General features: G+C 39.5%; 1 protein-coding gene and 1 pseudogene across 2 annotated transcripts in view; one reads left to right on the forward strand and one right to left on the reverse strand.

Moving 5' to 3' along the window:
• NOTCH2 (notch receptor 2) overlaps window positions 1–27336 on the forward strand; it is a 153775-nt gene that overhangs the window by 73962 nt on the left and 52477 nt on the right. For both annotated transcript variants that reach the window (XM_023642104.2, XM_070268447.1), the window contains exons 5-10: window positions 4238–4360; window positions 21790–22023; window positions 23383–23538; window positions 23988–24176; window positions 25133–25246; window positions 26054–26167. In XM_023642104.2, the coding sequence (XP_023497872.1) occupies window positions 4238–4360; window positions 21790–22023; window positions 23383–23538; window positions 23988–24176; window positions 25133–25246; window positions 26054–26167 (930 nt within the window). The remainder of the gene's footprint in view (window positions 1–4237; window positions 4361–21789; window positions 22024–23382; window positions 23539–23987; window positions 24177–25132; window positions 25247–26053; window positions 26168–27336) is intronic.
• Window positions 13573–13910, reverse strand: LOC102151004 (ubiquitin-conjugating enzyme E2 D3 pseudogene; annotated as a pseudogene).

Here is a 27336-nt window from a genome sequence, read left to right on the forward strand (position 1 = left end):
TCACTGTCATCATTTATCAGTTACGTGGCCTACGGTTTTATAACAACACAGCCTTAAAATGTTCCTTCTAAGTTTAATTTCTCTCCTTTTGGCCTTTTAAGGATGTGAGTTGGCTTTCAGCAGTATACTCCTTTTAGTGCAGTCATGTGAGCCTCTCCCTAAGTCGGCTACACCCATCCCACCCACGGGTCTGGAGACTTGTCTGTTTCCCTTTCCCCTAAAACCTTAAAAAATATTTTTAAGAAGTGATTGCACTCTAACTTGTTCATATAAACCTTACCCCCTCCCCACTTTGTTAGACTTTCTTATAAGTATTTGCTAGCTGTTTCCAAAAAGAGTTCTGGATCTCTATTTTTAAAGCATAAATCTGTCTTAACTCTGGAGGAGAACTGATTTGGCTTGAGTTTTCTCAGACGTGGGAACTTTTGACCTGAGGTCAGTTTTTCAGATTATTGAAAGGAAATTCTGGAGTCCCCGAGAGCATACTGATTGAAACTGGGTGAAGTTTCTGGTTCAGCGCTGACTCCTATCTCCTAGCCATGTAAACTTGGGTAAATCAGCCATGTGGCCCTCAACTTCTTCATCTGTAATGTAAAAGGATTGGAGTAGATAATCTCTAGGGAATGCTTTGATCCTGTTGATATATAATAGTAGTAGCTAATATGTATAGAATACTTATTATGCATCAGACTGTTTTAAGTGCTTTTTCCGGAAATATAACAGCTTTATGAGATATAATTTGTATACCATATAATTTGCTCTTTTAAAGTGTACAATTCAGTGGTTTTTACTATACTCACAGATATGTGTAACCATCACGACAGTCAATTTTAGAACATTTTTATCATTCCAAAAGAAACCCTGTACTCATTAACAGACAGTCACCATCTCCTGCCACCCCCCACTCCCCCTCAGTATTAGGCAACTACTAATCTACGTTCTGTCTATAGATTTGCATATTTTGGACGTTTCATGTAAATGGAAACACATGCTATGTGGTCATTTGTGATTGGCTTCTTTCATATAATGTTTTTATAGTATTTTCATAGTTCATCCATTGTTGTAGGAGATATCAGTGCTTCATTCCTTTTCATGGCTGAATAATATTCAGTTGTATGCATTTACCACATTTTATTCATCCATTCATCATGTCTATTAATAGACATTTGGGCTGCTTCTACTTCTTTGTCTGTTATGAATAATGCTACTATGAACATCTTTTTAGAAGTACTTGTATGGACATGTGTTTTTATTTCTCCTGGGTATATCCTTAGGAGAGGAATTGCTGGGTGATATGATAACTCTATTTAACCTTTTCAGGAACTACCAGACTGTATTTCAAAGTGACTGCACTATTTTACATTCTAACCAGCAGTGTATGAGGGTTTCTGATTTCACCACATGCTTGGCAACACTTGTTATTATCTGTCTTTTTGATTATAGTCCTCCTAGTGGGTATAAAGTGATATCTCATTGTGGTTTTGATTTGCATTTTCCTGATGGCTGATGATGTTGAGCATCTTTTAATGTGTTTATTGGCCATTTGTATATCTTCTTTGGAGAAATATCTATTTAGATCCTTTACCCATTTTATAATTGGGTTGTCTTTTATTACTATATTATGTATATTGTATTCTTATCATTGTTGTAAGAGTTCTTTATATATCTTAGATAAAAGTCTCTTATCAGATATATGATTTGCAAATATTTTCTCCCATTCTGTGGGCAGTCTTTTCACTTTCTTGATAGTATCCTTTGGAGCCCAAGTGTTTTTAATTTTGATGAAGTCCAAACTGTCTCTTTTTTATTTTGTCGCTTGTGCTTTTGATCATATTATGGAAGCTTTGCCTATCCTGAGTCACAGATTTACCCTGTGTTTTCTTCTAAGAGTCTTATAATTTTAACTCTTACATTTTGAGTTAATTTTTGTATATCGTGTGAGGAAGTGGTCCAACTTTATTCTTTTGCAGGTAGATAGTCATTTGTCCAACTATTTATTAAATTAAGTGCTCTTTATATCTAACTCATTTAATCTTTACAACAACCCTTTGAGTTAGGTCCTGTTACTTCTCCCAGAGAGGAAAGAAAATTTAAGTATCTTGTCCATGTTCACATAACTATGGCATGGCAAGGTTGAGAGTTGAACCTAGGGCCCCAGAGGCCCTGCTTTAACTGTGAATGAACTCTTTCACCTACCTGCCTTCTTACCTACTTACCTATTGACAAGGAAGAACCACCTTAAAAATAGTCATAAAAAGAAAACATTTTATTTCTCATATGTTGTGGTTATGCTGAAATGCTTCTGCTTTCTTAATTTGTCTGTGGTTGGTGAATTCAGTTAGTTGTAGCATTGGCTAGTATAAATTCAGGGTTGCAGTTTCAATTCCTTCTAGTTTGGCTGCAAGGGCTTCATCACCTCCCTGACACCCTGGTCAGCCATATTTGGTCTTAGTCACCAGAGAGATCAAGGTAGGGGGAAGATGACCATTGCCAGTTCTAGAACACCCCCAGACCACACAGGTTCTACAGTGGAGGGTCAGGAGCCCTATTTCTCTCCCGTACTCTAAAACTGTATCTTTAACTTTCCTAAAGAATATTTCCATTAAGAGGACTAAACTAGGAGTATGGACCTCAGTTCTTGCTTGGGGACTGCTACTTGGTGGATCTGTAGATTTGCCCTCACTTATCGTAATTAGGGGTGGGCCTAAACAATTCAACATTTTCTGACTCAGTATTCTATTTTTAAGACTTTCATTTGATTAAACAGATATGTGAGTAATACAATAAATTTTTAAAAATCTGAGTCTCTAAAAATTTTACTAGTCTTTCTCAGTCTTACTTGGTGATTCATCTGCTTGAATGGACTGAGTACCAAATACCTGGAGAAATATGGTTCTCTGTAGTCAAGCTTTCACTTATCACTGTCTTCTAGGGAGTGATTTCCTTTGGTCTTTGGGTGATTTATTTGGCCACTTGGTTTATACTCAGTTACCTGACTGCCACTGTATTCAGAGGAACCAGCCGTGTTCCAGTGGAGCAGAGCAGATGTAGAATATCACAGTAGCTTGTGCTAAGGAATGAATAAAGCAAGATGTGATTGATGTCTGTCCCACCCACCAGGCAAATGGTGGTGAAAATGCCCTGAAATCAGGGATTCTGTCTCTTTTCCTCACTGTTATATCCCCAGTGCCTAGTTGAAGACCAAATAAGTGTTTTGAGTGAGAGAGGGAAACTTTAAGGGATATTTCGAAGAGGCCAAATACTTAGTCATACTATATTTCAAATAGGAGAATGTTCTGTGAACTCTCTCTTGTTTTAAAGCTGGTAGTCTTCTATTTTAATAGTAAGGGATTTGGTAGCAAGGAGAAATGAAAAAGCCCAATATATAAATTACAGAGGAACACACTGCGGTCAGTTAAGGCGAAGTTTGGTGTGCTGGTTCGTTTTTCATAAAAGGGAAAAATGAGGAGGAAGGAAGTAATGTTATAAATGTAGAAAGGAGGATGAAGATTTTGGAGAGTTGGTAAGTTTAATTAGTAATAATGCCACTCCATTTTCAGCTGGCTTTTTATATTTATATTGCACTTGACTCATGACGTGGCACTTATAACAACCTAGAAAGGCAGGCTGGGCAGGTGGAATCAGCCTCTTTTTACAGATAAGGAAGCTGGTTCAGAGTTTGTAATTTACTGTGTGTTAAATAGCTTATAGATAATGAGGCTGGAACTTGACTCATATCTTCAGACTTTAAGTTCAGTATTTTTCTTATGCTCCCTACTTCCACCTAGTTTTCCCAACCAATCATCCCAAGAAAAGAATAAAAGGAATTTAAATTTAATTAGGTAATCTTTTATCTGTTCGGCTCATTCCCCAGCATGGAACTGGGGCAAATATAATACTCTTTTTTTTTAGAAGCAGTGAATAGCTGTCCTGACTAGACATTCATCTTCACTGGGATTTTATTTCATGAAAACGCTTTGAAATACTTGTGAGGTAACTATGAAGGCATGTCGTTGGCATAATGATTCATTTTAACTGTCTAGCGATGCTTGAGGCAAGAGAAGATAGATGATTGAGGGATTTTTTTTTATATGGTGAGTCCTGGGTGGACCAACTGTTGGCTACTGAATTGAAATAATGAAGTAGGTCTGTTCTGATGACCATGTCCTATGGGAGAAGAGTAGATCACCTCTCCTCTATGAGAATTCATCATTTTCTCTTGTTCTTCTTGCACCAGGTTTTGAAGGGAACACCTGTGAACGGAATATTGATGACTGCCCTAACCACAAGTGTCAGAATGGAGGGGTTTGTGTGGATGGTGTTAATACGTACAACTGCCGCTGCCCGCCTCAGTGGACAGGTATGTACAGTGTGGTGAGTCAGTCAGGATGGGGCAAGGATTGGTATCCAGAGGCAGGCTTTTACTGAAGTGGGCACTTTTTATAAGGGTGCTACATCATTGGGTAAAGTGCTAACCCTGTCTGTTCACCTATTTCTCTGAAAGAAAGAAATATTTTCACAGGTATCTATTGGGCAGCTGCTCTGATCTCAGCACCATGCTAGGTGCTGTGGCAGATATGAGAGAAGAGCATGACTGACAGACTCTGATGTCACTATCTGGGAAAAGCAGTACATTGCCTGGAACATAGCAGATGCTTAATAAATATTTGAGAGGGCAAGAACATACTTAAATGCGAAAATATAAATGTTTTCACCACACACACACAAGCGGTAACTGTGAGCTGATGGATGTGGTAACTAATTTTATTGTGGTAATCATTTTGCAATGTACATGGATATCAAATTATCACGTTGTACACCTTAAACTGACATGGTGTTATAAGTCAAATATACCTCAGTAAAGCTGGAAAAAAGGGAAACTACAACTTGTCAAGTTTTGGTGTAATATCAAAGAATATTCATAGTCATATGAAAAGGCCATTAAAAATACTCCTTCCAACTGAAAAAAAAAGTGAAAATAAGTTATACAGAATGCAAGAGTTCAGAGCTTATCTTCACAGACAGAAATCTATCTCATCTTATTGTCGTGTCCTATAATTGTGCAAAGAGTGGGGCAGGTCCCCTTGATGGCATTATTTTTATGACACTCACCTACATTTCTGTTTCTTCTTTTCTTGTATCCCTTTTTGCATATAGGAAAAAGAATAGATTTTTCTGCCTCTGACGTCAGGGGAGTAGTCTTGCTCAATTTCACAACCTCTTGGAAGTTTCTGATGTTGTCTTAGGCAGATTTTCCACTTACTTTTGAAAGTTAAGTGATTTTATGCAGACATTTGGTTCCAATTTCTGTTTCTATTTGTCTAACTGAAAGTGGAGACAATTAGGACCTGAGTAAGTGATTAAGAGAGAAATTGATTGTTTTAATCTGGAAACCCAAGAATAAGTGAATGTTACAGGGAAGAAACTCCAGTGCCAGCGAGGAATTGTGCCCAGCAGAGAAGTCTAGATCTTGGGTCCCTGCCGATACCACCTGGGAGTCTTTCAAATCTCCGAATTGCTTTCCCTTCTCTGTATCAGCTAATTATTTAGAGTACTCTTTAGAGCTATAAACTATGAATAGAGAAGGATTAGAAGGGTTTAAAACTTCAATAACATGATTTCCTGGAAGGCCACACATTTCTGCTTTTAATCCCCAAACTGTCATTTTTATTGCTTTCCCACCAACTTTCCCTGGAATTGGACTTCCCCTAGAATTTCTTCTCGGTGTCTTGATCCTAGGACTTCACTCCCAACCCTCTGCTCTTTCTGTCGAATTCTCTATTCTCTTTAGTTTTTGCCATTTCTCTGGTAGACTTTTCAGAGGCCATTTTTTTTTCAACTTAAAACAGTTACTGTGAAGTTAATTATGTGACACATAATACCTGGAAAGATTTGAATGTCTTTCTTTTTAATGATCCTCACGGTGGTGTTGGGCAGGATGAGATACTTGCTAGGAACATGACCCTGTTCTCATCTCTCCTTTGCCCTGTGAGAGACTGGCTTTGTGAGGTACTAAGGCTTCTGATGCCAGTGAAGATTAAATGATATTGTGATTTCATTGCTGGTTTTTCTTTGATACCATACTCAATTTCCTGCTTTGGTATGAATTAGGAAGGCCTGATCTTAGGGAAATTTTCCCAGTGGAATAATAGTTTACCAAAATTTCTTACGCAGGATGTTTAATAAATACCTCTCTTCTATGAAAGTCCTGATAAGGTGTTTCTTCCTCCATGTGTTTTTCCATTTTCTAGAAAGGATGGTAGGAATGATGGATAAATTCAATGTGGCAATATTTATTTCGTTTGATCTGCTTTCATTTAAAGTGACTCAGTCTTCAGTTTCCCATCACATGTTTCCTTCCTCTTTTCACTCATGCCAGTTCTTTGATTTCCAATGACATCCTTGTTTTTTTCTATCCCCATCACTAACAGGATGAAATCCAAGGTCCTTCCTCTGTAATATGAAGTCCTTCCTGGCCTTGGCTCTGTCTGCTTCTATAGTCTTCTCATGCATCCACCAGCACTTCATATTCTAGCAATAAGAACTGCTTCCAGTTCTCCTATATCTACCACATCCTGTGCCTTCATTCATACTGTTCCTTTTCTTTAGATTTCCCTTCTCCACTCCTCTCCCTATTGTCCTCACCATTTTTGCCTTCCTGGCTCAGATCAAGTGGTTACTTCCTTTGGGAAGCCTTCTGTGACCTCTCTCCAGGCTGAGTTAAGTGTTCTTCTCTGGGCTTCCATACTACCCCATACATCCCTCTGTGATAATGCTCCCCACGTTCATATTGGCATTATTATATGCTTGAGGTAAGAGAAGTACTGAGTTATGGGGTGGTTGAACTATTGATGACACCACTTACTGGAACCCTTTATAGACCTTTGTTCTCAGTAGAATATAGCCGAGCTGTTCACCATTCCAACCCCCACTTCATTCTGAGAAAAATAGAAAGAAAATTTTGGGTCATAGCGTTCCTATTTCTATTGATGTTAGAGCTGTAAATTCAAATTAATATTTTCTGCATTACATAAATTAAAGAAATGAATGGGACTGGGCACTTGGAGTCAACTAAGGTTTATTAGCACCCAAATGATAATTATAATGTTTTATTTTGTATAATCTTCATGATAACTGTATTAGGGGTAGAGTTTGTTAAATATGCTTTTTACAGATGATGATGGATATTCAGAAGGGTTAAACAGTTACTCAAGTCACATAGTGGTTGGATTAGGGTTTGAATCTAGGCTTGTTGAACGCCAAGTCTGCTCAAATCTGTGGTCTTTTTTTCTATACAGATTGACTCTATGGGTTGTTTTATTTTTATTTTTTAAGGACTTTGAGTCTTTTTAATAGATTGAAAGTTCAATTTATAATTTTATCATCCTAGGATATAATGATTTAGTCTTTTTGTTTTTCCTTTTTAAATATTTGCCTGTTTACTTTGAGATTAGAAATTAAGTGAATTAAGTGAATGTTTTATATTCAGCCTGGTGTTTTTTTCACTGTACCTAAGAGCCTTATTACTGTTTTGTTCAGAATTCCCTTTACAGTTTCCAGCTATTGAAGCATGTTGTTTGGTCTGGCTTTTGACAAAATAGAAAAGGAAGGGTTGGAATAGGCACTAGGAAAGGAAATGAACTTGCCAGCTATCTGAAAAAGAATGGATGGGATTATATAGCTGAATAACTAGGTATCAATTTGAAATAATTGGAGATTTGGGAATTTGCTACAGTTTTAATGAGAAGAGCCTGATAGGTACTGTATTGCTTTATAAGTGCACATAAGTAGAAGACTTGGTCTTTTATAGCATGTTCTGGACTTCAAGATGACCAGAAATTTTTTCCGAGTCTATTCATAGTTTGATTTGGGGTAAATGAGTCAGCTTCCTTTTCTTCAGAAGTCCTTATTTGCTATCCATGCAACTGATATGTCTTACTTTGTTGGAGTATTAGGAGAATAAATGGTACAATAACAAGATTTTGAGCTTTTCATTTATTCAGCAAACAATTATCATGTAAAACATTCTAGATCCATGCTGTTTGATAGGGTAGCCACTAGCCACATCTTGCTACTGAGCATCTGAAAGGTGACTGATTTAAATTGAGATGTCACCACTGTAAAATACCTGATTTTGAAGACTTAGAAAAAAAAGTAAAATGTCTCATTAATAATGTTTTAAGTATTGATTAGATGCTAAAATGATAATGTTTTAGATACACTGGGTTAAATAAAACATAATATTAAAGATAATTTCACCAGTTTCTTTTTCCTTTTTTTAAGTGCTACTAGAAATTTAAAAATTATATCTGCATCTCTCATGATATTTCTCTTGGGCAACACTACTTTAGATGCAGAGACAATCTGTAGGTATTACCATTGCTGCTACTCTGTAGGGGCCTCCTCTCTGATCCTGGGTGATAGACAGATGGACTTTTGTAGCTATCTGCAGAGGGGCCTTGTGTTGGCCTCACTAGAGGAAAGCATGTTAGCCTTGTTCTGGTGTGGTTTCTACATCAGTTGTGGATAGAACTGTGTTCTAGTCCACTGCAGAACCTCTTTACTTGACATGGCTGTGTAGAATAGTATTAGTTTGTGCCTTTAAAAGCTACCACTCTTCTGGATGAACTAAAGCACAGGAGGAAGAAACTGGTGTTGGTTGGCAAATGGTTTACTTTTTTGTAGAAATCTTGTTACAGAGATAAGTCTGAGTAGTTGGATGCTCCTTTAGGAAATGGAAGCATACCTAAGGATTTGATGAAGCCTGAGCACAAATGTCTTTACTATTACTGTATTTGGCCCCAAGTCATCTCATGAAAGAAGTTCTGCTCTGGCAGATATCCACTTAAGGAAAAAAAAAGTTTTTAAAGTCTCCCAAATTAATTAATGCAGTGTAGATTAATGTTTTGTCTACATAGCTTGTGATTTGAATTTTCTTTTTAAAGGTTCATTTCCTTCAGAATTAAAGTTGCCTCTAAACTCAACTCACAAATTCCTCTCTGGCAGCTTTTGGTTTTGGGTTCACTTCTAGGGCAGACATGATTTATTTTCCTGTGCTTGTTATTAACCCAGAAATGTAATTTCAGCTTGGGCTTGGAATAGTGCTTTGGGATGCTAAGCAGAAGTGAACGATGGAAGTTAGGTGGACATGAGTCAAATAAAACTGACTACGTTTTCTCTCAGCTCTCCTTTATAACATGATGATCCTAAAGATTTAGTTAAGATTCCCTTTGCTGTCTGTTGCTCCAATTTCAGTAAAAATTTTTGGCATGAATCAGCAAGTGCATACTGCCAGAGGTAGTGCCTGAGCTCCTTGTGTCTGGGAATGGAGTCTTTTCATGGTGGTATTTTGATTTTGAAACAAATGCTCCTCTTTCAGTCTATCCTCTAGTTATAAGCTATTCTCTAGGATGAGGCTTTTCTCACAACCATTTTTTGTTTCTTTTCTGGGACTATAAAAGTTTTCTCATTTGTATTCTGCATGGGAGAATGGGAAAATATACCTCCCATTTCAGTTTCTCTACTGTCAACTTGATTGTGAGGACTTGATAATAAGCCTGTTTTCTGGAATTCTGCTTCCCCACCCCAATTTCAGTCTGCTCTCAGTTGGGCAGACTGCCGGAGTGCTAACCTGAAGCACCCTCATCCCAGAGGTCTCAGAGCTAATTAGTGCTCGGGGGTGTGAACAGGGCTGAGTGGTTAGTATGACCCTGCACTAAATCCAGAGGGTGAGATTGACAGGCGTCTTTCCTGCCCTTGTGGTCCATAATTCAATGTCTGGCTTTGGCTACAGCCCAGGCAGGATCCAGTCTCACTTCATGGCTTTTCAAGCCCCCATAGAATGGTTGTAAGGTAGCTTCAATAACAGATATTTATTGAAAAACTGTTATAGCCAATATGCTATGGTGGATGCTGGAAGAGATAGAAGAAATATATCAATTTCTACGTTTAAAGAATGATCAGATTCACTAGGAAGAAATAAGAAAGTCTACACATAACCACAATAGGAGGTAGAAAGTATGAATTAATGTGAGTTTGAAAGAAGCATAGGTAGGAATTAGGGACCATCTAAGTACTCAGTTGGGTGAGTGGGGAGATTAAGAAGAGTTAACTTCTGTTTGAATCTGAGCAGTGGGAGAATGTGGGGACTATTGACAGAGATAGAGAAATGGGCTAGCGATGATAGTAAGTTTGAGGTGAGTTTTCCAAGTGAAAAACATCCAGCAGAAAGACCAGGAGGTCCAAACAGAGGGAGGGGCTAGAGACTCAGATTTCAAGTCATCTTTGGTTGTCTTGGGAATGTATCAAGGCTGTAAGGGAAAGTGTGTGGAGTGAAAAGAATAGAGAGTTTGGACCTGAATTGTGAGAATTGTCCACACTTAAGAAAATGGATGAGGAAAGGGATCCAAAGGAGGAAGGTGAGAAAAGAGGATGTATGAGAGTTGGGAAGAGGCTCTGCCTTAATAGCATCCTGAGTTGGGGGGTGGGGGTGCATTCTAAGATTGTGCCCTTGACTCAATTCTGCATGCCTCTGTTGTAGCACTTGTAACATTTACTGCTCTTATTGGTTTATATGCTTTCCTCTCTTAATAGGCTCTCAGCCTCTGGAGGATTGAGAACTGGTCTTACTTATTTTGACATTCCCAGGACCAATTTTAACAAATTATAGTTACTGAATGAATGACAGGAGACTCAAATAAGAATGATAACTGCAAAGTGTTAATCAGAATTTTTCAGGTCATTGGAAATCTTCTAAAATGTAGTTTCAATATAAAGGAGAGAAGGAGGCCAGATTGCAAGGGGTTAAAGAGAAAAATAGGTGTTGAGAAGGGAGGAAGGGAAGGAGTGGGTATAGATCACTCATTCAACATTTTGTGCAGCTAAAAATTGGAGAGATACAGGGCAGTAGCTATAGAGGACAGGATCTTCATTCATTCATGTGACCTACCATAGAACATAAACTAAGAGTGAAGGCAGCTAGAAGGGAGTTGGTTAATGAATTGGGTTATTTAGGAGGGATTTACTTTGACAAGTTTTAGTGGGGGTAAATTAGGTGAAACGGTTGTTGGGAATGGGAAAGGAGAGAAATGAAAAGTTATAGTCAGAGAGTATAAGTGCTAGGTTTGAGATCTTGGAGTTGGAACAATGAGTGTCTTATAATGAGATCTAGAATGTGAGTATACTTGTGATATGGAGTGGTGTAGAGGTCTGATGAGTTGAGAAAAGTAATAATTCTTGGCTCGGATGACCTTATTGGTCCTCAACCCAGAGGTTGATTTCATGGGAGATGGGAGAAGAAAGAGTGAGAAGAACATAAGCTATGTGCTTAAGTCATTCAAGGAAGTGGAAAGTGGTCCAGGAGGACAATAGATAGAGGTGAGATGATTTAAATTATAGCATTTAGTGTTTTTTAATTTTGTTTTTAGAGGTATACATGTTTAGAAAAGTTTGGATTTGAATCCGTCTCTCTGTTTTAGTGTCAAACATGAGACTGTATATACGAATTGCCTCTTCTGTAGGATGAGGAATAAACATACTTTTAGTTCTGTTATATCTTCTATTCACTCTCCAGATTTTGTTTATGTGATCTGGGATTTAAAAATTTAAAAATTGTATGCATGTTCTTTTAAAATTATTCTTGATATTTATGCTGTTTTATAATACAATTTATAATATCTTAGACTTAGCTCTATGTGTAACTTGTTTTGTGTTAACTACCAGTACATTTAACATTTATATCACAACCTTTTCATTCCTGAGTTCTTTATTTTGGTTTATTTTCTTCAGTCAAATGAGTACATCTTTGAGTAATTTTTTTTCCAGAAAAGTGACATGTTGGCATATCTTCAGAGCTCTTGGATATTTGAAAAATATCTTTTGATTTAGTTGCCTTAATGCACAAATGGCATCTTATCTGGATATTGAAATCTTGGGTCACAAATTAATCTTATTAAGTTCCTTGACGTTGTTCCTTTGCTTCTCGTGGTCAGTATTTTAGGGACGTCCAATGTAAGATGAGTCTCTCACTCCCTCTCCCTTTCTGTCTCTCCTCTCTTCTTTCTCTCTCTCTTTAAAACTTAAATCTTAAACCAATATTGTATAGGTATCTTCTCTGTTATTCTTTCTCCTAGTACTTTTTTGAGTCCTGTGTATCTGCAGACTTAGGTCTGTTCTCACCTCAGGAAAAAAGTGTCCTTTTCATTCTTTTTGTGTCTTCAGGAACACCTATTATCTTTACATTAGGTCTTCATTCTTCCCCATAGCTAAAAGCTTCTCTCTCCTTATTTTAATCTGCTTGTTTTTTCCCTTTGCATTTTAAGACAGCTTCTTAAGCGTTTCCTTCAGAACACCGATTTATTTTTCTTCATTGTCAGTTCTATCCTTTATTGCTTCCAATTCTGATTTTTATTTGAACTGCAATTTTATATTCTTACAATATTTACTCATTGCCTCTAGGTCCTCTCTATTTCTGCGTTTCTCCCAGCCTGCACCCTTTCATCAGATATGATGTTCTATGTTATTTTTTATTTCTTTTTAGAACATATATGTGTCTAAATTTCTTGAGAATCCAGAGCCAATTATTTCTAAAGTATATTAGTTTCTGGATGTGAATATTTTTCACAAGTATGCTCTTTATCTACATCTTACATAGTATGTTCTCCATCTTTTATATTGCAAAATGTTTTAATAGATCCCATGTTATTTTTTTAAACTCCATTTTACTCCTTCTGCTCATAGTAACTGCTTGCCCATAACAGAGTATGTTGATTCTCTTTGGAACCCCTGCTGCAGTTAGTTTTTTCTCCCATTGAGGTGAGGAGCTCTATATGTAAACTGGTTAACAGTCCAGCAGCAGGAAGGTAGGGAGAGAGCCAGAGTGTGGGCCTCCTAGTAGGGGGACCAAAGCTTGGCACCATTTTCTTCTCTGTGGAGAAGCCTCTGTGCCAGGGGTCAGCTTTATGAATATCCAGCATTGGCACAGCATCCACTGCTCTCCATACAGTGGCTGAGGCTGGATGCTCTTTGGTGCTGCTGCATCCAGAATTTGCCCCAGATGCACCACAGACTTTCTCGTTGCTATAGCGGCCACAGGAGCCCTGGGAGTCCCCAGTGCTTTAAATTGCTGTTGACCTGGAGGGGTGAGATGGAGTTCAGTCCATTCTCCCCACAGCAGCGGAGTGGGCTTTCTGAAACACAAATTGGATCGTGTTGTTTCTTTGCTTAAAATGCTTCAGCGGGTCCTCCTTGTCTTTGGATAGAGTTCCAAGGTTCTGCATACAACTCCCTCTGCAGCCATGTCTCCCCTGGTGCATGCCTTGTCATTGAACCACACTAATTTTTCTTCATTGCCTCAAATGAGCCATGTTTTCTCTTCTGTTCAAACCAATACACATACACTTCCTTCTGCCTGAAGTACTCCACACTGCACCCCCTTCCTCTACACAGTCTTACACACATGCACACTTTCACACAACCTGGTTAACACATAAAGTCTCTCTCTCTTTTTTTTTTTTAACAGTAATTTAAAGTTTATTCAGTTATAATGCAGGTTATTCTGACTTTAAGGTAGCATCACATGGCATACTTCTGATTCCTTTCCTGAGATATTCTGTTGTACCTATCTCTGTCTGTTTTATAGATTCATGCAGTCTCTGGCACTAGGGGCTCATCTGGGTCTGGATCACATAGGAGTGAACAAATGGATAAAAGTAGAAATAGTTAAAGCAAGAGACCACTGTGATCTTAGAATATCAAGACAAATGCTGCCATTATTGTTAATATTTGATAATAAATTCTTGTAAATGCAACCTTAGGTGATTTGAAGGGGTAGTCTGTAGGAGAATGAATTGTTAAAAAAATACATTGCCTTGATATGTGCTGTCATTGGGTTCCATAATTGTGGCTCGCCAGTGAAACTCATCATCCCCAGCTGGACCTGTAGACCATAGTTCTTCTCTGTTCTCCTACTTTGTGCTCCCAAGGCAACATGTATCCATTACAACACTTATCACCCTCTGTTGTAATTGTTTGGTTGTAAAACACTTATTTGTGTAAGTTCTACAGAGTAGAAGCCACAACTGTTTACAATTAAAATCTCAGTGTATATAGGTCAGGGCCTGCCACATAGTGTATACATATTTGTTGAATAAATGAATGAATTGGGACATTAAATTTTGTAGTTATTCCTGGCCCAACCCTTCTCTCCAAATTCAGGGCTGTTATTGGGTTTTGTCAGGGTCTCTTCTCCTTACCTGGCTGAGATACTTAGTATCTTTCTTCAGTGTGGACTGGATGTGTACTCCATCTGTAAAACTGGACTAATTGTATGAGAGGATTACATTTGACAATCAATGTAAGCACTTATCACAGTGTCTGGTACCTAGAAATAGCTAAATAAATATATTTTCACTCTTTGAAGTCAGTAGCAGCATTAGGGTTTAAAGAAAAAGTTGAATCTGCCTACTTACCTTCATATAGATGGAAGTAATTGGAAGAGGAGGACCTCTGTCAAAGAGGGCTAGCTGGGATACATTCTTTAGGGAAAGCTTAGGTTTCAGTTGAAGAAGGAAGGTACCCACCATGATGGAGAGTTACTATTTAGATGTAGTTGAACTTATAGTGTCAAAAGGCAAGATGAATTTGGTATGGTATAAATGAGATGGAGTTCAGCAACTAATGAGATATCTGTATATGAGAAGTTTGAATGGAATGAGAAGTTTGTGTATTGATTGGTGGATGTGGATAAGTGGATGATGGAAACTTTGGGAGTATGAATAGAGTAGAGACACCCTAAAGGTGTGAGAGAGATGAGTTGAAAGATGATTATTATTTTGTGATTAGAATGACTTAAGAGAAAACAGAAGCAGATAAACATTCATTTAAGAAATATTTTTGAGCACTTCTCAAGAAATATTGTTAGCTGGGCACTGTGCTAAGTGCTGAGGAGTCACTGATGAAGTAAATAGATAACGACTCATTTCTTCTTGGAACTTACAGTCTAGTAAGGACAGAAATCATATAATCATCTGTAAAATTTTGAAGTGTAATAAATACCTTCAGAAAAAGTAGAGGTTATTAGGAGAGCTTATTAACAGGCAGAAGTACTTGAATTTGGGGTAGGTATGTAAGGTCTGTTTGAGAAGGTGACATTTTAGTTGTGGACAATGAGTAATAATTAGTGCGGGAAAGATGTGGGTAAGAGTGTTCCAAGCACAGGGAACAGAATATGCAAAGACCCTGGGGGGGGAGGGGGAAGATTGTGATCATTTTGAGAAATGAAAAAAAGCCAGAGTGGCTGGAGCTAGTGATGTTTCAAGGGGAGAGACTGGAGAGGTAGGCGGAAAATGTGGATAGGATTTAGAATTTTATCCTAAGTGTAATAGAAGTCATCAAAGGGTTCGAACAGGCAAAATGGCACAATCCCCTGTACATGTTGAGATCATTCTGGTGACACTTTAGAAAATATATTGATCAGGATGCAGGGATACCAGGCTTTTGAGGAGTCCTAAAAAAATGATGGTATCTAGGATTAGGGAACATTCACTGAGATTCTTGCATTTATCCATATGTGTATCCCCTACCTCTACATTATCCCCTTAGCCACTTCCGTACCCCCAGGCTTCGTATACATATTCGTGTGCTTGCGCATTAGTGCACACTCACGTTCCCTCATTAGGCAGACTCTGTAGGCTCCAGGGTTTATACAGAATGTTTCAACCAGCTTTAGACCCAGCAGGCAGTAGAACAGTCAAGCTTGTTCTCTGTTCTTTCACTTCAGCAGCGGAATGGAAAATCTCCTGTGTACAGAGGAGAAGGTTTATAGGACAGAGGTTATAAGAAAACTCTGTTATGATATGGAAAGATGAAACTCCATAACTCAGGATCTTGGGTGACTGCTGGCTGGAAGGATATGTTGGAGACCAAATTATCTTGATTTAACCATAGAATAGGAGATAGCAGGGTCAGGGCAAGGAACATTTTTATATGTTCCCCATGTGGTGATTGTTGTTGGCAATGAGAGTTGACCCTTAACAGGGCCATTGATGTGATAAAGGTTTTTCCCACACACTTCACAGTTGAGAGATGACTAGGAAGGGTGAGGGCTTCTTCTCAAAGTGCTAAGACTCAGTGATCATTTCTTTTCTTTTCTTTTTTCCCCCTCCTCCTCTCACTTCCCAGTCATTTGTAACTCCAAGTCAGATTGATGGTGTTTGTGGTATCTTGAGAGAGCCATAATGAGCTGTTTGTACCCCGGTGCGTTGCAGCTCATAAAATGGTGTCTGTTTAGTGGTCCCGGGCTCACTTGAATGCTAATGAGGCCTAGGTCATGGTTTCCATTTCAATACAGACCTCTTAGGTTTACTCTGTTGTTATATTTACTGCCACAGGCTGTGCCCTTAATCTTACTCATTCATCCTTTGGTTTTAAGATCGTAGGACTGGGCAATAAGAAAAGATTAACATGAAAGTGACACTACTATAAAACCAATACAGCATGCTTATTTTTCTAATGGTTGGTTGCTAGTATTGTCTTCATTAATAGCACCACTGAGGCGTCCTGCTCTTCCCCTGTGTTACTCAATTCTGCCCTGTCCCTCAACAGTCAGCTCAGAGTCCCCTTCCCCATTTTGAAGACTAACTTGATCTGCTGTGATCTCACACCCCCAGCATCCTTTTTAGCACTGAATGATTTCCATCTTTAATTTTGTCTATTTCCAATTCTTCTGCCAACTAGCTGTGCAAATGTGGACAATCACCGTACCTCTTTGGTCCTACTTTCCTCATCTGGAAAATGAGCATGTTAGATTAGATACAAGGTCTAAGGTCTATTTCACCACTGATACCAAGTGTCTAGTACAGTGCCTGACATGGAAACTGAGGTGAATGGCAGACACAGTCCCTGCCCTCATGGTACGTACAGTCTAATAGGGGCAGAGACTGTAAAGAGTTAATAAATATAAAATTACAACTCTTGGTAAATGGCAGGATGGATTTAATGGAATAGATGCAATGATGGAGAAAAACAGGGAGATGTGAATTTGGAGATCTCTTAATTTATAAAAGAGGTCAAAGAATGAGAAGTAACTAGTCGTATAAATAAATAAGAGGGGCAAGAATATTTGAGGTGCAGAGAACAGGGTATGCAGAGACTCCGAAGTAGGAAAGAACTTAATGTTTAAGGAACCAACAGTAAGCCATGGGGGCTGAAGGAAAATATGTAAAGAGAAGATACGTATTTGTGATATATTTACAAGGTAAAAACTATCACCCAGAAAATTGTCAGTTGCTATCAGTGGCTCTACGTGTTTAAGGTATCAGCCAAAGATTTGGTAGTGTGACATTTCTAGTTAGTCCAGACTCATGGTGGCAATAGGGAAGGTAATTTGTTGTTTTTTTTTTTAAGTTGTTCTTTCTTTTTTTTTTTTTGCACACAAGCAATGGGAAGGGCCTAAGAGCCCACTGCCTTATTCCTAGTGTTAAATGGTAGTAGCCTGCAATGTCTGGCAGTTGGAAATTAGTAAGAGGGATAATTGATACCCTCAAAAGCTTGCCTAACTGAGCTTTGTGCAGTGTATTTTGGGAGTTCACCAGCAAAGTTTGCGTGTTGACACAGATGGTGATACATGCTGAGACTTGTTTGGACTGACGATTTAGTAGCTTGGTAGGGCATGGAAACAACACAGCTCTCCCTTTTCACCAGAGGCTTTTATATGCTAGGTACCTCATAACTTAGTGCTCTCTCCATCTCTCCCTACTCACAGAAAGTCATTTGCTTTTAGTCCCTTCTGTATTCTACTGGCAGACTAATCTTCAAACACAATTTTGATCATGTCTTTGCCCACCCGTGAGCCTACAATAACTCCCCTTTGGTTGTTGTATCAAATTCAGAATTTATAGTTGAATTCAAAGCTTCTAATGATCTCCAACCTTTTCTCCTTTTAAGCACCTCCCCACCACCCTCAGTAAGCTTTCTCTCTCCAGCCCAGGCTGGTGTTTTCTTGGCATGCTGTAGTGGGAAAGTCAAATGACTGTAGACAATGCGCGCAACCCCTCTAGATAATCACCAGTAACTTTTCCCATTCTACTATCTAGAGACTTTCTGCCTTTATTCATTTCTACCAAGGGTGTTCTTAATTGTCTCATGCTTCTATGTCTTCTCAGTGTTCTTTAAAACTCTAGGATCAGGGACCTAGTCTGTAGATCTTGTTGATCAGATCCAGGGCTGGATACTTAACTGTGCTTCAGTACAAAGAGCAATAGATTTTGAGTCAGGCTGATCCAGGTTTGAATGACAGTGCTCTCACTTACTAGTTTATGACCTTGGGAGGGTTACTTAACCTTTCTGAGCCTTATGTTTTTTATTTTTAGCCTTCTGCATTGGTTTCCTCCTGTTCCAAGATGTGGTGACATGAAGGAAGTGCAGTATCATAGCAGACATTCTTTGGGGAATTTTGGAACAAGCAATTGTAGTCGCCACCAGGGTTACTGTTTTCCTCCTTCTGAATTTAAACTGGGTGATAGAATTGGAATGAGGGGAAAAAAGTTCTGGCAGAAATGAGCCTGGGAGGGAGTGTTGTTCTCTAGAAATGTGCCTGAACCTTAGAGAAAAATGATCTGTTTTGTAGAAAATGACTAATAAGCCAGTATGCTCTTGGCTGTCTAAATTTGATTTCTCTAACAAACAGTATCTAAGGTGTTCAGTGAAAGTATCTAACCTTCAAAAATCAATCTCATTCAAAAAACAGTGAACTGTACCCAAAAGTACATTTGACTTTTGGATAGTAATTCAGAGTCATAAGTTTTTCCAATAATCCAGTTGTGTGAGTCATGATTTTATTCTTCACTTTCTCCATCCTCTCCACCTCCCCATGCCTTTGTGTGCTTGGGAAAATGAGACATGCAGAAATGGTTTGATATGGTGAGATTCACACCTTAGGTCTTTGTTAAGAATTTAGAGTCAGGTGACTTTGGTTGAACTTCCAGCTCTCCTGCCTCACACTAGGCAAGTTATTTTACTTCTCTGAGTCTGTTTCATCCACTATAAGTGAGATAATTTTTGTGACAGCCCAAGTGCAATGGCTGGTTCATAGTGGGCAATCAGTGACTCTTGGTTTCCTTTCCAAAGACTTCCAAATTTCCATTCCTAGCATTGTTTTATTTACCTTATATTATGCGTAAGAAATATATGAGATATTTTTAAACACACAGTGTCTTATACCCAGAATCATCACAGAGCCAGTCAAAAAGAAAAACATTCAAATTGCTCACGTTCAGCAAGTCAATTTGGTTTGAGGGTAGCATAGATATTTGAGTTAGCATTAAGTGTAAGAGTTAAGATTGCCAGTAATTTCCAGGTTATACAACTCTTCACCTACTTCTTCGTCATGTTTTCATTTCTAAATCTCACCTGTATCCTAATTACACATTTACCTTTGCTCTGAGGTAGGATTTCTGCCAGTATATTAAGGGATCAAAGCTTTCTGTAATAAATGACATCATCTCTTATGGGGTAATTGATTGCCAATGTGAGCACTCACTCACTTACTCACTCTGTGGTACTTAATGTAATGAATTTCAATTGACAGATCCTCATCTGAAATTAGGGGATCTGTTCAAAGTGACATCTCTCAGCATGGCTGTGCCCCTGAATGGGCTTAGGAGCAGTTGAGCTTTAGGAACAACAGAAACCAGTAATTTGAATGCCTCCATGATTCTGTTTTTCTCTTCAGAGCACATCTGATTTACCCATATCACTTTGTTTGTAGATTGGCCACTTCATCCTTTTGATCCATGTGGCAAAGGGTTCCTAGTCCAAAATAGTGGAGGAGACACAGCAATAAAGCTTGTATCAGATGCCCATCCTGGCTCAGTCAGCTGTAACTAGGAGAATGTGATCATGTAAAGACATGGTAGCTCCTTCAAGAATTATATGGATGAAGTGGGGCACTGAGCATAGAGTTCCAGAGATGCCCACACACCCATCCTACCATCCTGCCATCCTAGGCTGTGGGATCTTAGCTGGGAATACAAACAGGTATTCCTGAACTGAGGTTGCTTGCAGCCAAATGATGGCAGATGGATGTGCAATCAAATAAGGCAATAGGGTGATGTTGGTGCTGTAATAATGGATGTTTAAGTTAGAGAGGAGTAAAGAATAGGTGATCAGTTAGCTTAGCTCAGACACAACCAGCTTCTGCTGCAGGGATGGCTATACAACTAGACACATTGCAGGCTTTCTGGAAATACTTGTCAGTTGAATTATTGTTAGGTATTCTGGGGACTAGGGATAGACTTGGCATTTTCTGAGTATAAACATCATATGCTTTTTCATTGAGACCTCTTCATCAGAATGCCTTTTTGAGTTATTCATTGAGTTATCGTCAAAGAAAGAAAGAAGGCCACCTTGAAGTTTTTTGAGTTTCATGCACTTGTGTTGTGTCTTAGAGATTTCAGATGATCTGAACATTAGTTCCTTTTGATAGCTCTCTAAACTGGTATCAAAAGACCTCTGAAAAGACCAATTCATCAACTTGTTTTACAACTCTGGTGGCCTGGAACTAAACTACTTGTTAATCACAAATTTCTTGCTTGTAAATTGAAGACATACTGTTGTTCCTTGTCATGGAGCCTGAGACCTTTGCAACAGTCCTCCACCCTTTGCTATTGTGGTGACCTGCAGTGTGTCCATAATGTTTATCATCCTTCATTTTGGTCTTTTTTCAGGCAGAGCAAACTGATCCTTTTTTCCATCTTCTATTACATTGGGTCAGCTTTCTGCATCTTATTCCACAAATTCACATCCTTGAAGCTTGAATGCATCAGGCTAAGCACAATTTGCTCAATATCATCTTGACTTTACCTTTCACACCCATATTTTACTAAGGCTTTTCATTGTCCTTAATCTCTTCTTTCTACCCTTGCTTGTCCTTACTTTTATTTTCTGATTAAACTTTTTATTTTTAGATAATTGTGATTACACATGTAGTTATAAGAATTAATATAGAGGGGCCAGCCCGGTGGCGCAGTAGTTAAGTTCGCACGTTCTGCTTCTCGGTGGTCCAGGGTTCACCGGTTCAGATCCCAGGTGTGGACATGGCACATCTTGGCAAAAGCCTTGCTGTGGTAAGCATCCCACGTATAAAGTAGAGGAAGATGGGCATGGATGTTAGCTCAGGGCCAGTCTTCCTCAGCAAAAAGAGGAGGATTGGCAGTAATTAGCTCAGGGCTAATCTTCCTCACACACCAAAGAAGAATTAATATAGAGATGCCCTATACCCTTTACCAAGTCTCCCCCAATAGTAACATCATCCTGTAAAACTATTGTACAGTATTGTAACCCAGATATGGGCATTGCCCATAGATAGAGATAGAGAACAATTGCCCTACCATTTTGACTTTTTGGTTCCTTCTAATTATTCTTTTCCTTACTCATTTCTTAGACTCTTCTCTCCTCGCTCTTCTCACTTATATATTTAATGTCCCAAGGATTTAACTGAGTCAAGCATCCTGCAAGACTTATCTTCTCTTTGACAGGTTGGCTAAATTCTCATGTTGTCAGAGTTTCTAAGAATAGCAACTTCCGTTCTTCTTTAAATTATTTGCCTGGAATAAATATTATTTGGATGGCTCAAGGTGGCCTCAAAATTTATGTGAGGGCCTGGTCTGCTGTGATTTCTGCTTGACTTAATTTCAGGCGGGTCACATGAAGGTGAAGAATGTATGGGGGCTGGTGTGGTACTAATCCTTTGAGACTTAAGAGCCCTAATCAAAGTCACTTTTTCCCCCAAAGGACAGTTCTGCACAGAGGATGTAGACGAATGCTTGCTGCAACCCAATGCATGTCAGAATGGGGGCACCTGTACCAACCGCAATGGGGGCTATGGCTGTGTATGTGTTAACGGCTGGAGCGGAGATGACTGCAGTGAGAACATTGATGACTGTGCCTTCGCCTCCTGCACTCCGGGCTCCACCTGCATTGACCGAGTGGCTTCCTTCTCTTGCATGTGCCCAGAAGGAAAGGCAGGTAAGGCCAGTAGAAGAACAGAGCTGGAGATCAGGGAAGGGACGGGTGAGCATTCAGAATTTCTGCCTTCTCTTCATCCTGATCACTGTGTCCTTTTAATTACCATCTGTAGGAACATGTTGCTTAATGCTGTTCTGGAAATGTAATCACTAGCCAAAGTGTTATAAAGTTAGTCTTCTTCCTTAGAACTTCTTGTTCTCGTCTCAACTCTGTGCACCTCAGTGTTTCATCCTGCAAAATGAAAGTTAGTTAACTATTGCCTTGGGAGCATCTGTTGACTTCTTTAAGATATTAGGCTGAAAGGCACCTCAGAAATTAAGATTAATTTTTCAGAAATTAAGACAGAATTACTAATAAATGGATTTGGGGACTTCATTTTAAGAAGAAATAATACATTTACTCAGAAGGAGTTGGCAGAAGAGAAGCACTTAAGTGCATTCCACCTCTCCATGTCTATGGAAATACTCCTTTAAAGGATAATTTTTACCAACTGCGAAGTTAACATTGCTCTAGCCTCTCAGTTTTAACAGCTTCTAGTTCTAGGAGTAGAGAGCAATGAAGGGAGGAATGTGATGGAAGAAGATAGCTTAGTTGAGAGAACTTTGTGCCCAGCAGTTTTGAAATGTTCTCATATCTATGTCTTTCCAAAAACCCCACCTCCAGCTTTGTAGAAGAAGCCTTACTTACCTGTTCTTAAGCTAATTGCAGCCTGGAAAATCCAGTTCCCATGTGAACTACGCAGAATATTGAGCCTAGTAATAACTTCAGAGTCCTGGGAGCATTTGAGCCTGGAATGTTGACACTATTAAAAGGTTGCCTTAGTACAGGCTAATGATGTTGAGCAGTTTTTTTATTCTGAGGCTAGTGAAATGTTTTTGGCCCCGTGATCATCAGGTAGCATGATTTTAGGAAAGCAGGTTGCCAAATAAAATACAGGATGCATACAATGTTTGGGACTTATAGTAAAAATTATTTACTATTTATTTGAAACTCAAATTGAACTGGGCATCTTCTGTTTTTACTTGCTAAATCTGGCAGCTCTATTTGAAGGAGATCTCCATTTTCCTGTCTCCATCATCTAACCGTCTCACTTTCTGGACAACTCTCCCCTTTAGGAGAGGTCTAGCAGAGGGCTCAGGGGCAGAGCACTAGGGTTGTTGCAGAAGCCCCTCGCTTTGCTGATGGCTGCAGTGTGTCCCTAAGATTGCGTCAGACAAAAGGGAGAGTTGCTGCTCAATCTCCATACTGGATTTTGATAAGTCCATCACAAGGTTTCCCCTCCTTCTTTAAAGAGAAAACTTCCCCAAGTAAGTGACCTTTTCTCTTTGTTCTCATTGTGTCCCCCCCACTGCTCCCCAGGTCTCCTATGCCACCTGGATGATGCATGCATCAGCAATCCTTGCCACAAGGGGGCACTGTGTGATACCAACCCCCTGAATGGGCAGTATATCTGCACCTGCCCACAAGGCTACAAAGGGGCTGACTGTACAGAAGATGTGGATGAGTGTGCCATGGGTGAGTATATGGAACTTTTCCTCTTCCTCATGGTGTCTGTCGAGCTCGGCAAGCATTTAAACTGAAGCACGTTTTACTGTAGGGCCATATTTCACCCAAACCTCAGATCTCTCCTGTCACATGCCTGCTGTTTACAACTCACCTGTCAGTTTAACCATATATTCTCTTCTGGGAATTGAAATATATGGAAGATTTGTCCTTGGTTATCAATAGAAAGCCCTGCTTTAGTGACAGTTGGGGCAAAAGAACAGCAGAGACGTGCAAGAATTGAGATTGCCCTAGTCTGTCTTATTTCTTTATTTTTTTTAAGGAAGGATATGGAAATTGAGAACCAGATTATTAAAGGCCTAGCCCTCATGCTGTAGCAGTCAGATGTGCTTCTGTAGTCCACATTTGTGGAAACTCCATCAAGTGCTTTGATCCCGGTAATTGGTGCTTGTGTCTTCCAGCCAATAGCAATCCTTGTGAGCATGCAGGAAAATGCGTGAACACAGATGGCGCCTTCCACTGTGAGTGCCTGAAGGGTTATGCAGGGCCTCGTTGTGAGATGGACATCAACGAGTGCCATTCTGACCCCTGCCAGAATGATGCCACCTGTCTGGATAAGATTGGAGGCTTCACATGTTTGTGCATGCCAGGTACATGGGCCCATCAGTGTGTGGGGTCTATACAGGGGGCGCTGCACTGTGCTTCTCTTAGGTGGAGCACTCAGTGTAGTGTGTCAATTCCATGAGCTCTGTTAGCATTTAATTCCCAATAATGACAGGGTTCCCAGCCAAGGGGACCCTTAAGGAGTAAGGCTGTGGTAGAATTCTTAGAGCTATAGAGACCAAATTAAATAAGCCCTCAGCATCATTTACATGTAAGAGAAGAATTCAAAAGTGATTGTTTTTGTGCAAATATTCTTTGATTAATACACGATTTACCACATGAATCCTGTAAACAGTAAGCTTTCCTCATCCCCTGATATATTACAAACACCATACCATTCCATTTATAGAAATTCATTTTACAGATAATTGTAAAAGAACTTGCCATTCATTCATAGTGATGTACACATGCTTTGTTATATTCTGGAGCTCTTCTGCAAAGACTGTTTCTTGAGTCCTCAGAGAGCACAGCCAAATCCAACTTAAAATGTCAGCAGACAGTGGCTGCTTTGCCTGGTTAAGGATGCTAGCCATCTAGCTTTGGGAGGCCCCCCGACCTTCACCTGCACCCTGAGAACAACAGCATCTCCACCTCAGCTGGTCTTCAGGAACATGGAGTGGAGATCCTGAACATGAGTGGCCTGAGACTGTTCTGAAAGCAATGCCTGGACTGGTCAGAGAATGTGGGACAGTCTTTGTTGGCATGCCAGGTCTTACCTGTCTACTTACTTGTCTTTGAAGGTAACCTCTTCCCGCTCTTCACAGTGACGTGGATATCCCTGTCTAATGCTAAGTCTCTTTCCCATCATGGCAGAGTTCCCTTTGCCCTCTGCAGAAATGTTGATTCTCATAGAGGATGTAGTCATTTTTGCCAGTTTGTACTTTCTTGGCTAGAATATGCCTTTCTCTCTTTCTAAGCCACTTGTGTGGTCTGTTTTGTTCAGGTTTCAAAGGTGTGCATTGTGAATTGGAGATAAACGAATGTCAAAGCAACCCTTGTGTGAACAATGGGCAGTGTGTGGATAAAGTCAATCGCTTCCAGTGTCTGTGTCCGCCTGGTAAGTGCCCACCACCTGCCCCTGTTTTCTTTGAAAGCATAAAGCTGACTGACCTCAGGGAAGGGAGGAGGGAGAGAATGTGTGTGGGCTGTACATAAGGAAGTCATTAAAGTGAGCACTTTGGAATAGGAGTGTGTGTGTACAGAAATGAAGAATTTGTTTCAGCTAATATATCTTCCAAATCCTTTGTGGCCAAAAGTCCAAGTCTGTTCTGAATGGCCCATGACCTCTCTGTCTGTGTGTATATTTCAGAAAGTTCATACCTCACAGAAGCCTTCCTTGTAGGCTACTCAGAATTTTATGTTTTTCCCTTGGGTCATATTCTTGAAGCCCCTCTGTGAGATGATTATTTTTAGATAGTTCACCCATCGATCCAGAAACAAGTCAATTTTTTCCAGAGAACACTCTGTCTCACCTTTTGCTCCCCAAAGCTGTCGTTGAAGACATGCCAAATTTTCTGCCATAGACTATGGCCTCTTTTGTTGTTTCTTCGGAGGGAAGGTCCTAGTTCCTCTGAAGCTGCACTCACTTGTTTGAAGGCTCTACCTGTAATCATTCAGTCATTAACTACAAGTGAAATCTGTGCTGGGAAGAAACAGATGTAGAGACACACACAGGTGCCTCTGATGCACTGAGCTTCACCCAGTTATTCCAGTAACCTGTTAGGGACAATAATTTTACATTTGCTGACTCATTGATATTAAGCCCTGCCAGTAACTTAACCCAACTCTTTATGGGCATCATTCTCATAATAAAGGAAGACATAGGATAATCCTTTGACTTGTATCATCACCGTGCCCTTTTAAGGTTTCACTGGACCAGTTTGCCAGATTGATATTGATGACTGTTCCAGTACTCCGTGTCTGAATGGGGCAAAGTGTATTGATCACCCGAATGGCTATGAATGCCAGTGTGCCACAGGTAAGATTTTTCTCACTTTTTATTCCCCTGGTAGGTCTACCTGAACAAAATAGGAGACTCTCCTCTTCTAGCTGCCCTACCAGGTCAGTCCACTAACAGGGGCTGCTCTGTGTTTAGCGTCTTCTGGCAAATTTTTTTGCTGCTCTCACTGTTTCCTTCTATGACACCTGCCTCGTTCTCCACAATAGTGGCCTGGCCTGGACATTTCCATTTGGTGTCCATGTCTTTCTGGGACAGATTTTGGCAGCGGTGAGTTTCCAGCTGGCTTGACTTACTCTTTTGGGAAATAAAAGAATTCCAATTGAAAGCTATTTTTCACTGAGGCTTCTCAGCAGGAGGCCTGTCTGTGTTTCTTGAGGCAAGTGATTGAACAAAGGCCCAGAAGTCTAAGGGCGATTGTGTGGAAGTGCAGAGGTTTTCTGCATGAAAGACGACTCACGGTATGAGAGTCAGGTGTGTATCTGAACAGGCGAGGGAGCTCTGTTTGGGAAAGTCCTCTTTCCTGACTTCTGCTACTAGAACCAAAAAGAATCTGTTTATAAATATTCTGCATTTCCGATCTATGGCCACATTTCTCATTTGGGAGTGGATTCGAATAAGCTAATTGTCCCCTATTATACATTTGCTTCTGCACAGACCAATGTTGTAGAGTAAGACTAGAAACTATTAGAAGAGGTGATTTCTCAGTTTCTTTTTTATCTGACTGCTTAAGAGAGAAAGAAGTTATGAAAATAATTCAAGACATTTTTCTTATTTTAGAAAATGGATTCTTAAAGGATTTTAAACATCATGTGCATGATTTCTTATCACAGAAAAACAAACTAAGTTACAAAAATAAACACAGAGAATTAATATTTCAGTAGTAGTGGAACATTACCACTCATTAGGTCCATTTAGAACAGGCCCTGTCAGATGAATCGCTTAACTTCCTTTTCTTTTCATAGCTGTTGTCTCTGGTTGGAGAAGTTCCAGATTTTGTCCTCCTCTGACCGGATTATGCTCATGGAGAATAACCTTCATTGGAGAGAAATTAAAAACCTTAGACTCATATTTAAAAAGGAGGCAAGCCCTATTAGTGTCTTTTAAAAGAGATTTAATGTTGAATGAAGGAACTTCTGTTTGTCCCTTTTTCTCTTAAATGCTCATAACTTGTTCATTCATTTTATTCA

This window comes from Equus caballus, chromosome 5 (assembly GCF_041296265.1).
Source record: "Equus caballus isolate H_3958 breed thoroughbred chromosome 5, TB-T2T, whole genome shotgun sequence".
NCBI classification, from domain to species: domain Eukaryota; kingdom Metazoa; phylum Chordata; class Mammalia; order Perissodactyla; family Equidae; genus Equus; species Equus caballus.